The 13,502-nt window shown below is 46.7% G+C and overlaps 1 protein-coding gene across 1 annotated transcript in view; it reads left to right on the plus strand.

Moving 5' to 3' along the window:
- Window positions 1-6,840, plus strand: part of LOC115124040 (adhesion G protein-coupled receptor L1-like) — a 94,329-nt gene extending 87,489 nt beyond the window's left edge. Inside the window, exons 24-25 of the mRNA XM_065010951.1 lie at window positions 4,140-4,157; window positions 4,305-6,840. Coding sequence (XP_064867023.1) covers window positions 4,140-4,157; window positions 4,305-5,230 — 944 coding nt within the window. The 3' untranslated portion in view covers window positions 5,231-6,840. The remainder of the gene's footprint in view (window positions 1-4,139; window positions 4,158-4,304) is intronic.
- Window positions 6,841-13,502: the final 6,662 nt, after the last annotated feature.

Consider the following 13,502-nt stretch of genomic DNA (forward strand, 5'->3'; position numbering starts at 1 on the left):
GCTTGGAAAATTCCAGAAAATTATGTCATGGCTTTAGAAGTTTCTGATTTCATTTGGAGCTATGGATGTATTATAAGGCCTACCTTTAAACTCAGTGCCTCTTTGCTTGACATCATGGGAAAAGGAAAAGAAATCAGCCAAGACCTCAGAAAACAATTGTAGACCTCCACAAGTCTGGTTCATCCTTGGGAGCAATTTCCAAATGCCTGAAGTTACCACGTTCATCTGTACAAACAATAGTACGCAAGTATAAACGCCATGTACGCAATCCCAGAACAACAGCAAAGGACCTTGTGAAGATGCTGGAGGAAACAGGTACAAAAGTATCTATATCAACAGTAAAACAAGTCCTATATCGTCATAACCTGAAAGGCCACTCAGCAAGGAAGAAGCCACTGCTCCAAAACCGCCATTAAAAACAGCCAGACTACGGTTTGCAACTGCACATGGGGACGAAGATGGTACTTCTTGGATAAATGTCCTCTGGTCTAATGAAACAAAAATAGAACTGTTTGGCCATAATGGCCATCGTTATGTTTGGAGGAAAAAGGGGGAGGCTTGCAAGCCAAAGATCACCATCCCAACCGTGAAGCACGGGGCTGGCAGCATCATGTTGTGGGGGTGCTTTGCTGAAGGAGGGACTGGTGCACTTCACAAAATAGATGGCATCATGAGATAGGAAAATTATGTGGATATATTGAAGCAACATCTCAAGACATCAGTCAAGAAGTTAAAGCTTGGTCACAAATGGGTCTTCCAAATGGACAATGACCTCAAGCATACTTCCAAAGTTGTGGCAAAATGGCTTAAGGACAACAAAGTCAAGGTATTGGAGTGGCCATCACAAAGCCCTGACCTCCACCCTATAGAAAATGTGTGGACAGACCTGAAAAGCATGTGCGAGCAAGGAGGCCAACAAACCTGACTCAGTTACACCAGCTCTGTCAGGACGAATGGGCCAAAATTCACCCAACTTGTGGTGGGAAGGTTGTGGAAGGCTACCCGAAAAGGTTGACCCAAGTTAAACAATTTAAAGGCAATGCTACCAAATACTAATTGAGTGTATGTTAACTTCTGATCCAATGGGAATGTGATGAAAGAAATAGAACCTGAAATAAATCATTTTCTCTATTATTGTTCTGACATTTCACATTCTTAAAATAAAGCTGTGATCCTAATTGACCTAATACAGGGAATTTTTACTACGATTAAATGTATTTGGCTAAGGTGTATGTAAACCTCCGACTTCAATTGTAGTATACTAGATAGATCTTCTGGCAGTAGCCCTTAGGTGATAGTCCTACTTTGTATTCCCTATTTTTACAGTAGAGCTATCCAGAGTACTCTCATAGTACTGTAGGTCTTAAGTAGTAGAGCTATCCAGAGTACTCTCATAATACTGTAGGTCTTAAGTAGAGGCGCTATCCAGAATACTCTCATAATACTGTAGGTCTTAAGTAGAGGCGCTATCCAGAGTACTCTCATAATACTGTAGGTCTTAAGTAGAGGCGCTATCCAGAGTACTCTCATATTACTGTAGGTCTTAAGTAGTAGAGCTATCCAGAGTACTCTCATAGTACTGTAGGTCTTAAGTAGTAGAGCTATCCAGAGTACTCTCATAATACTGTAGGTCTTAAGTAGAGGCACTATCCAGAGTACTCTCATAATACTGTAGGTCTTAAGTAGAGGCGCTATCCAGAGTACTCTCATATTACTGTAGGTCTTAAGTAGTAGAGCTATTACATTTACATTTAAGTCATTTAGCAGACGCTCTTATCCAGAGCGACTTACAAATTGGTGCTTTCACCTTATGACATCCAGTGGAACAGCCACTTTACAATCCAGAGTACTCTCATAGTACTGTAGGTCTTAAGTAGTAGAGCTATCCAGAGTACTCTCATTGTACTGTAGGTCTTAAGTAGTAGAGCTATCCAGAGTACTCTCATAGTACTGTAGGTCTTTAAGTAGTAGAGCTATCCAGAGTACTCTCATAGTACTGTAGGTCTTAAGTAGTAGAGCTATCCAGAGTACTCTCATAATACTGTAGGTCTTAAGTAGAGGCGCTATCCAGAGTCCTCTCATAATACTGTAGGTCTTAAGTAGAGGTGCTATCCAGAGTACTCTCATAATACTGTAGGTCTTAAGTAGAGGCGCTATCCAGAGTACTCTCATAGTACTGTAGGTCTTAAGTAGTAGAGCTATCCAGAGTACTCTCATAATACTGTAGGTCTTAAGTAGAGGCGCTATCCAGAGTACTCTCATAATACTGTAGGTCTTAAGTAGAGGCGCTATCCAGAGTACTCTCATAGTACTGTAGGTCTTAAGTAGAGGCGCTATCCAGAGTACTCTCATAGTACTGTAGGTCTTAAGTAGAGGCGCTATCCAGAGTACTCTCATAATACTGTAGGTCTTAAGTAGAGGCGCTATCCAGAGTACTCTCATAGTACTGTAGGTCTTAAGTAGTAGAGCTATCCAGAGTACTCTCATATTACTGTAGGTCTTAAGTAGTAGAGCTATCCAGTGTACTCTCATAATACTGTAGGTCTTAAGTAGAGGCGCTATCCAGAGTACTCTCATAGTACTGTAGGTCTTAAGTAGTAGAGCTATCCAGAGTACTCTCATATTACTGTAGGTCTTAAATGGAGGCGCTATCCAGAGGACTCTCATAATACTATAGTTCTTAAATGGAGGCGCTATCCAGAGTCCTCTCATAATACTGTAGGTCTTAAGTAGAGGCGCTATCCAGAGTCCTCTCATAATACTGTAGGTCTTAAGTAGAGGCGCTATCCAGAGTACTCTCATAATACTGTAGGTCTTAAGTAGTAGAGCTATCCAGAGTACTTGCTCTGTGCTCCCTCCTCTCTATCTGTGTGCTCCCTGCCTGACTGAGAGGGAGTGTGCCAGCCAGTAGAGAGTTACTATAGTAGCAGCCTGTTGTGTCGTAGTAGAGGCCTGAAATTGTAGACAGCATCTCTGTTTAATATTTTAAACACTCTCTGCACAATGCGTCAGGCAGCCTGACGGCCACGGGGTCCGGCTCAGCAGCGGCAGGGACATTTTTAGAACCCGGAGAGGAAGTAGGAAGTGTACTTCATTAGAATGTCTAATTAGCCCTTCCACCACCGCCATAGCAACAGCCGACGAGTCTTGATTAAAATCATACCACGCATTAAAAATTAAATCCACACCGAACCGCAGTCTAACGCAGATTTGCTTAGGGAAGCCATGCCTCGCCATGCCTCTCAATTCGATGCGATCACCCTGTGATGGCAATTTGGGAGGAAAATCACAACATATTTTGGTGTGTTGAATGCGCGTCGTAGAATAAGCATTACTGCTACTTTATGAGATGGTGGTGCATGCATTATGGATGTACTGAATCACAGGCTCACAGACAGCAGAATATACTACAGTGGTTTGTGTGTGTGTGTGTGTGTGTGTGTGTGTGTGTGGTGTAAATGATGGTGGATTATCATGTAAAAACTACAAGTTGTGTGTTTGTTTATGAGGCCGTTTGTGTGCCTGTGCTTTATCAATGATTTATAGATGATTTACACTAGATGACTAACAGGAGGCACTGTTTTGAAGCCACCACTCCTCCATCTTGGCACACCCTCACCGTTGTAAACATTTTTGGGGGAAGCTATGGAAAAGCATTTATTAATGTCTACATTTGTTTTTGTCACGTTTATTATATTATAGAGCTAAACATAAAATAAAAAATATATATCATTTTTGGTTCTGACATTACTGACCCCACTACAACATCAAAATACTTAAAAATACATGTCATTGTGTCCTTGAAACATTGAATTAACATACTGTATAATTCCATGAATTCCTATGGAGGACTGCTTCTTCTGAAGAATGCCTAAATGGCTGACCGGTGGCTTCAAAGCCTCTTACTGGCTAATACATTGGCTTGTATATTTGTTTGAGTGGTTTGACTTTTGTTGTGGGTATTATTGACTGATGTGTTCTCTTGTTGGTCTTTATCATAGCAATAAAAGCTATTGATTGTAGAGAGAGGGAGAGCAAAATAGAGCGAAAGAGAGAGAGGAGGAGAGAGGAGGAGTAAAAGTGACTCACTCACCAGTATTTTTCATTCCTTTCTTTGTGGCTTCTCCATGGATCTACAGGAACCTTCCGTGACCCAAGTATGTCCACATCTATAAACCTTTATGTTACTATCAGTGTGTATTATAGTGTTTACACAAATTTTATATTTTCTCCAAATAATAATGTTTAAGTCCTAACTCTATTTAATAACCCCTATGTGTTGTGTGTGCTGTGTGTTTGTGCAGAGAACATTCTGTGTAAGGCCCGTGATCCATGTGGTATGGACACCCTGCCCCTCAATGGTAACTTCAACAACAGCTACTCCCTCCGCAGCGTGGGGCCGGTGGGCGGTGGCGGGGGCAGCTGTGACTTCCTGGGCGGGGGCATGGGGTGTGCAGACACCCCCCCTCCCCTCCTCAACCCCCGCGGGTCTGAAACCCTGGGCGGGGACGGAATACGGCGCAACCTGTCTGACGCAGCTGCCTTCGAGAAGATGATCATCTCTGAGCTGGTGCACAACAACCTGCGTGGGGCAGGAGCTGGGGGCGGGGATAGGGTCTGTGGTAGTCTGGCGAGGGGCCCTCCTCACGGCGGAGTAGGCCGAGGCACGGGAGTAGCTGTGCCAGAGCCGAGCATCAGCCTGGACGACGACGAGGACTTCCTGTCCAGAGAAGGCGGGCGCCAGAGGACGCCGCAGGACGTGGAGCTGCTCTACAAAGCCCTGGAGGAGCCACTGCTACTGCAGAGAGCCCAGTCTGTCCTTTACCAGTCTGACCCCGAGGAGTCAGAGAGCTACACGGCCGACCTCACAGAGAGCCTGGGCCACAGCGGCCACAGTGGGCACAGCGCCGGAGGCCAGGGTTCTGGGGGACAGGGCCCTGACTCTCCCGCCAGGGACTCCCTGTACACCAGCATCACCAACCTGCGAGACTCGCCCTACCCGGACAGTAGCCCCGAGCCCCTGGAGGTGGTGCCCCGCTCGGCCCAGCCCCCTGAGGAGCTCTATTACAGCTCTGGGAGGCCCGCCCTGGGGTCTCGAGGAGCACCCATGCAGACCTTCTACCAGGCCCCGCCCCCCAGGAGGCCCAGTAGGGAGGGGGAGGGGCACCTCAGCCAGGAGCCCACCCACAGCGAGGGAGACGGACAGATGCAGCTGGTCACCAGCCTGTGACTGGAACCGCGAGGATGCGGACAGGGACCAAGATGATGAGGATGAGGAGGAAGGCTGGCTGGTTGCCTCTTCAGAACCCGCCTCTCTCTCTTTCTCTCGCTCCTCTCCACTTCCTGCTTGATTGGTTGCCTTTTTTTCCCTCTTTATTTGTATTGAAAGATGAGCGAGCAAATGTACATTTAAGGAGAGTTTAGCTGTCTCCACGGCAACAGTCTTATCCTAGAGAACCTCCGCTGTCTGGTGGAGATGAGTGATGGCTGAGTTGTTCTTCTCTGGAACATTCACCCGCTCTCTCCTTCTCTCTCTTCAACATCCCCCTTTCTCATGGCACGCAGCAGACAGATGCCAGGTCCAGCACTCTGAATGTACCAATCCAACAAACCCCTTATACCTTACTCCTACAGAGCTACAGATATTTCTCAACTTAACTTTGTTCAAAGTCCATTTTTATTTAATTTCACTGAATTTCTACAAACATTCCTCTCGAGAAATTGGTCTCATTTTCTAGTTCCCTTTTCTCTTTCCCTTTTTCATGTTCCATCTCTCTTTTTGTTCATTTGCTCGGCGTAGTTAGCTGTGGAGACAGGGGATATACTGTAGTAGCCTATTATACCATAGGAAAAAAATCTCTGAAAGCTACTTCAGTGTTGCCAAAAATACATTTTCCCAGCCAGAACAGAAACTGGAGCATTCGCACACACACAGACATACACACACACGCTCACTCACTCACAGAAGTGCTTGTTTCTGAACATCAGACACAACCCTCCATCTGAGTAAAAAGAAGCCAGAACAATTGTTCAGACAGAGGCAGTTGGAGCTGTCTAAGAGTAGTTGCCTTTATTTTATCTTGCTATGAACTGACTCTTATGTACAGAACTAGAGGAGAGACTTAGGAAGTACACCACAGGACAGGAAGGCTGTTTGAGGGGTCAAGAGGTAGATCTTTAGGACTCGAGGAACGGACAAGGACTTTTTTTTAATTTGGGCTTTTTTGTTATTTTCTTCAGACATTTGAAAAGTTAAAGACTGCTTTACTAACTTTGAAGAAGAATATGTTATCTTGGTGACTTTCTGTTGCATCACCCGGAGGGTTGTTAAGGGACAGATTGTGCACCCTTTAAGAATGGATGCCCTCTTCAATGGATGTGTCCACGTCACCTATGTGTGGTTGTGACAGAATGGACTCTAAATGTTGGAACCACTTCAGCCGTTACGCAAGTCTAACCCTGTACATATGAACCACACAAACTACAGTACTTACTCTACTCCTACCGTGTAAATACAGAAACCGGATGAAGAAAAGCAACAAAAAAGTAAGAAATATTAAAAACGGACTTCTTGTACTGCAACAAAACAACAAAAGAAAAAAAGAAAATGTTTTGGAGTTTGTGATCTGAATGATGCACTCTATCTCTCTGCCTGTCGTTATCTTGCTCTCTCACTGTCGTTCTCTTGACTCATAACTAGTGCTGTGCTATTCAGTGAAAATCTCTCGAACAGAAAAACAGAGAGAGAGAAAGAGTATGATGGGTGGTAGATTTTGCATACAAATAAAAACGTTTTTAAAAAAAGTCCTGGCACAATTTTATGTAATATAATCCATTACATGTTGTTAATGTTTGACCTTTGACATTCCCAGACAGGAAGTGCTGTGTGGGCGGGGGGAGGGGGGATAGATGTCATAATAACATGTCATACTGTGCCTCATCACGGGCGTTCCAATGCATTGTGGTACAGAGGCAGCAGCCATAATGTGATTTTGGTCAGTAATGTATTGTTTGAAAGGTTATATCCTAGATACAACTAAATTATATCATTTTAATATGATGGGTTTTAGCATGTCAGATAACATTTGTTTTCTATCAAACGTCTTTCATTTTGATGTTTCTAACAGATAGTTTCAGCATTATTCCAGAGCCTAATGTGACAGTGTGTGTGTGTGTGTGTGTGTGTGTGTGTGTGTGTGTGTGTGTGTGTGTGTGTGTGTGTGTGTGTGTGTGTGTGTGTGTGTGTGTGTGTGTGTGTGTGAGTGTGAGAGAGAGAGCGAGTGTGTGTGTGTGTGCGTACATGTGCAGGAGAGTGTGGGTGTGCGATATGCTCAAGCATATGTACCATATTCGTGGGAATTTTGTAAGTGTGTCAGAGGAAGGGGACAGTAATTCTATATCTAGGAGAAAGCCTTTTTTTCTATTAGCTTCCATCTCAAAGACAAGGGTAGCCAGCTGCTTCTGTGTGGCTGTTCCTGAGGTTCAGGTACCAACGTAAAACTGGGACACTTCAGGCTGCCTCACAGGATCTTGAGCAAGGAACAATGACAGGGTTTGTCCGAAATGGCACCCTATTTCATATGTAGTGCAGTTCTGACCAGGGCAGCCTATGTAGTGAACTACTATTGACCAGAGCCCTATGTAGTGAACTACTATTGACCAGAGCCCTATGTAGTGCACTACTATTGACCAGAGCCCTATGTAGTGAACTACTATTGACCAGAGCCCTATGTAGTGCACTACTATTGACCAGAGCCCTATGTAGTGAACTACTATTGACCAGAGCCCTATGTAGTGAACTACTATTGACCAGAGCCCTATGTAGTGAACTACTATTGACCAGAGCCATATGTAGTGAACTACTATTGACCAGAGCCCTATGTAGTGAACTACTATTGACCAGAGCCCTATGCGAACAAAGACAGAGCTTGGATCAAAGACGCATGCTGTGTTCAAAATGAAACCATAATGCAGGGAATAGGGTGCCATTTCAGACACAGACAGTACAGTCAGAATGACAGGCAGACTTGACCGATGGGACCATCCAGTCAGAATGACAGGCAGAGTTGACCGATGGGACCATCCAGTCAGAATGACAGGCAGAGTTGACCGATGGGACCATCCAGTCAGAATGACAGGCAGAGTTGACCGATGGGACCATCCAGTCAGAATGACAGGCAGACTTGACCGTTGGGACCATCCAGTCAGAATGACAGGCAGACTTGACCGATGGGACCATCCAGTCAGAATGACAGGCAGAGTTGACCAATGAGACCATCCAGTCAGAATGACAGGCAGAGTTGACCGATGGGACCATCCAGTCAGAATGACAGGCAGACTTGACCGTTGGGACCATCCAGTCAGAATGACAGGCAGAGTTGACCAATGAGACCATCCAGTCAGAATGACAGGTAGAGTTGACCGATGGGACCATCTAGTCAGGATGACAGGCAGTTGACCGATGGGACCATCCAGTCAGAATGACAGGCAGAGTTGACCAATGAGACCATCCAGTCAGAATGACAGGCAGAGTTGACCAATGAGACCATCCAGGCAGAGTTGACCAATGAGACCATCCAGTCAGAATGACAGGCAGTTGACTGATGGGACCATCCAGTCAGAATGACAGGCAGTTGACTGATGGGACCATCTAGTCAGAATGACAGGCAGTTGACTGATGGGACCATCCAGTCAGAATGACAGGCAGAGTTGACCAATGAGACCATCCAGGCAGAGTTGACCAATGAGACCATCCAGTCAGAATGACAGGCAGTTGACTGATGGGACCATCCAGTCAGAATGACAGGCAGTTGACTGATGGGACCATCTAGTCAGAATGACAGGCAGTTGACTGATGGGACCATCTAGTCAGAATGACAGTCAGTTGACTGATGGGACCATCCAGTCAGAATGACAGGCAGAGTTGACCAATGAGACCAACCAGTCAGAATGACAGGCAGTTGACTGATGGGACCTGAATGTCAGAATGACAGGCAGTTGACTGATGGGACCATCCAGTCAGAATGACAGGCAGAGTTGACCAATGAGATCATCCAGTCAGAATGACAGGCAGTTGACCAATGAGACCATCCAGTCAGAATGACAGGCAGTTGACCAATGAGACCATCCAGTCAGAATGACAGGCAGTTGACCAATGAGACCATCCAGTCAGAATGACAGGCAGTTGACCAATGAGACCATCCAGTCAGAATGACAGGCAGTTGACCAATGAGACCATCTAGTCAGAATGACAGGCAGTTGACCGTTTGGGACCATCCAGTCAGAATGACAGGCAGTTGACCAATGAGACCATCCAGTCAGAATGACAGGCAGTTGACCAATGAGACCATCCAGTCAGAATGACAGGCAGTTGACCAATGAGACCATCCAGTCAGAATGACAGGCAGTTGACCAATGAGACCATCCAGTCAGAATGACAGGCAGTTGACCAATGAGACCATCCAGTCAGAATGACAGGCAGTTGACCAATGAGACCATCCAGTCAGAATGACAGGCAGTTGACCAATGAGACCATCCAGTCAGAATGACAGGCAGTTGACCAATGAGACGATCCAGTCAGAATGACAGGCAGTTGACCGATGGGACCATCTAGTCAGAATGACAGGCAGTTGACCGATGGGACCATCCAGTCAGAATGACAGGCAGAGTTGACCAATGAGACCATCCAGTCAGAATGACAGGCAGAGTTGACCAATGAGACCATCCAGGCAGAGTTGACCAATGAGACCATCCAGTCAAAATGACAGGCAGTTGACTGATGGGACCATCCAGTCAGAATGACAGGCAGTTGACTGATGGGACCATCTAGTCAGAATGACAGGGAGTTGACTGATGGGACCATCCAGTCAGAATGACAGGCAGTTGACTGATGGGACCAGAATGTCAGAATGACAGGCAGTTGACTGATGGGACCATCCAGTCAGAATGACAGGCAGAGTTGACCAATGAGACCATCCAGTCAGAATGACAGGCAGTTGACTGATGGGACCAGAATGTCAGAATGACAGGCAGTTGACTGATGGGACCATCCAGTCAGAATGACAGGCAGAGTTGACCAATGAGACCAACCAGTCAGAATGACAGGCAGTTGACTGATGGGACCAGAATGTCAGAATGACAGGCAGTTGACTGATGGGACCATCTAGTCAGAATGACAGGCAGTTGACTGATGGGACCATCCAGTCAGAATGACAGGCAGAGTTGACCAATGGGACCATCCAGTCAGAATGACAGGCAGTTGACTGATGGGACCATCCAGTCAGAATGACAGGCAGTTGACTGATGGGACCATCTAGTCAGAATGACAGGCAGTTGACCGATGGGACCATCCAGTCAGAATGACAGGCAGAGTTGACCAATGAGACCATCCAGGCAGAGTTGACCAATGAGACCATCCAGTCAGAATGACAGGCAGTTGACTGATGGGACCATCCAGTCAGAATGACAGGCAGTTGACCAATGAGACGATCCAGTCAGAATGACAGGCAGTTGACCGATGGGACCATCTAGTCAGAATGACAGGCAGTTGACCGATGGGACCATCCAGTCAGAATGACAGGCAGAGTTGACCAATGAGACCATCCAGTCAGAATGACAGGCAGAGTTGACCAATGAGACCATCCAGGCAGAGTTGACCAATGAGACCATCCAGTCAAAATGACAGGCAGTTGACTGATGGGACCATCCAGTCAGAATGACAGGCAGTTGACTGATGGGACCATCTAGTCAGAATGACAGGCAGTTGACTGATGGGACCATCCAGTCAGAATGACAGGCAGTTGACTGATGGGACCATCCAGTCAGAATGACAGGCAGAGTTGACCAATGAGACCATCCAGTCAGAATGACAGGCAGTTGACTGATGGGACCAGAATGTCAGAATGACAGGCAGTTGACTGATGGGACCATCCAGTCAGAATGACAGGCAGAGTTGACCAATAAGACCAACCAGTCAGAATGACAGGCAGTTGACTGATGGGACCAGAATGTCAGAATGACAGGCAGTTGACTGATGGGACCATCCAGTCAGAATGACAGGCAGTTGACTGATGGGACCATCCAGTCAGAATGACAGGCAGAGTTGACCAATGGGACCATCCAGTCAGAATGACAGGCAGTTGACTGATGGGACCATCCAGTCAGAATGAATGGCAGTTGACTGATGGGACCATCTAGTCAGAATGACAGGCAGTTGACCGATGGGACCATCCAGTCAGAATGACAGGCAGAGTTGACCAATGAGACCATCCAGGCAGAGTTGACCAATGAGACCATCCAGTCAGAATGACAGGCAGTTGACTGATGGGACCATCCAGTCAGAATGACAGGCAGTTGACTGATGGGACCATCTAGTCAGAATGACAGGCAGTTGACTGATGGGACCATCCAGTCAGAATGACAGGCAGAGTTGACCAATGAGACCAACCAGTCAGAATGACAGGCAGTTGACTGATGGGACCAGAATGTCAGAATGACAGGCAGTTGACTGATGGGACCATCCAGTCAGAATGACAGGCAGAGTTGACCAATGAGACCATCCAGTCAGAATGACAGGCAGTTGACTGATGGGACCAGAATGTCAGAATGACAGGCAGTTAACTGATTGGACCATCCAGTCAGAATGACAGGCAGAGTTGACCAATGAGACCAACCAGTCAGAATGACAGGCAGTTGACTGATGGGACCAGAATGTCAGAATGACAGGCAGTTGACTGATGGGACCATCCAGTCAGAATGACAGGCAGAGTTGACCAATGAGACCAACCAGTCAGAATGACAGGCAGTTGACTGATGGGACCAGAATGTCAGAATGACAGGCAGTTGACTGATGGGACCATCCAGTCAGAATGACAGGCAGAGTTGACCAATGAGACCATCCAGTCAGAATGACAGGCAGTTGACCAATGAGACCATCCAGTCAGAATGACAGGCAGTTGACCAATGAGACCATCCAGTCAGAATGACAGGCAGTTGACCAATGAGACCATCCAGTCAGAATGACAGGCAGTTGACCAATGAGACCATCTAGTCAGAATGACAGGCAGTTGACCGTTTGGGACCATCCAGTCAGAATGACAGGCAGTTGACCAATGAGACCATCCAGTCAGAATGACAGGCAGTTGACCAATGAGACCATCCAGTCAGAATGACAGGCAGTTGACCAATGAGACCATCCAGTCAGAATGACAGGCAGTTGACCAATGAGACCATCCAGTCAGAATGACAGGCAGTTGACCGATGGGACCATCCAGTCAGAATGACAGGCAGAGTTCACCAATGAGACCATCCAGCAGAATGACAGGCAGTTGACTGATGGGACCATCTAGTCAGAATGACAGGCAGTTGACCGATGGGACCATCCAGTCAGAATGACAGGCAGAGTTGACAAATGAGACCATCCAGTCAGAATGACAGGCAGAGTTGACCAATGAGACCATCCAGGCAGAGTTGACCAATGAGACCATCCAGTCAGAATGACAGGCAGTTGACTGATGGGACCATCCAGTCAGAATGACAGGCAGTTGACTGATGGGACCATCTAGTCAGAATGACAGGCAGTTGACCAATGAGACCATCCAGTCAGAATGACAGGCAGTTGACCAATGAGACCATCCAGTCAGAATGACAGGCAGTTGACCAATGAGACCATCCAGTCAGAATGACAGGCAGTTGACCAATGAGACCATCTAGTCAGAATGACAGGCAGTTGACCGTTTGGGACCATCCAGTCAGAATGACAGGCAGTTGACCAATGAGACCATCCAGTCAGAATGACAGGCAGTTGACCAATGAGACCATCCAGTCAGAATGACAGAGTGTTGACCAATGAGACCATCCAGTCAGAATGACAGGCAGTTGACCGATGGGACCATCCAGTCAGAATGACAGGCAGAGTTGACCAATGAGACCATCCAGTCAGAATGACAGGCAGAGTTGACCAATGAGACCATCCAGGCAGAGTTGACCAATGAGACCATCCAGTCAAAATGACAGGCAGTTGACTGATGGGACCATCCAGTCAGAATGACAGGCAGTTGACTGAAGGGACCATCTAGTCAGAATGACAGGGAGTTGACTGATGGGACCATCCAGTCAGAATGACAGGCAGTTGACTGATGGGACCAGAATGTCAGAATGACAGGCAGTTGACTGATGGGACCAGAATGTCAGAATGACAGGCAGTTGACTGATGGGACCATCCAGTCAGAATGACAGGCAGAGTTGACCAATGAGACCAACCAGTCAGAATGACAGGCAGTTGACTGATGGGACCAGAATGTCAGAATGACAGGCAGTTGACTGATGGGACCATCTAGTCAGAATGACAGGCAGTTGACTGATGGGACCATCCAGTCAGAATGACAGGCAGAGTTGACCAATGGGACCATCCAGTCAGAATGACAGGCAGTTGACTGATGGGACCATCCAGTCAGAATGACAGGCAGTTGACTGATGGGACCATCTAGTCAGAATGACAGGCA

The sequence above is a fragment of the Oncorhynchus nerka genome, linkage group LG26, assembly GCF_034236695.1.
Source record: "Oncorhynchus nerka isolate Pitt River linkage group LG26, Oner_Uvic_2.0, whole genome shotgun sequence".
Lineage (NCBI taxonomy): Eukaryota > Metazoa > Chordata > Actinopteri > Salmoniformes > Salmonidae > Oncorhynchus > Oncorhynchus nerka.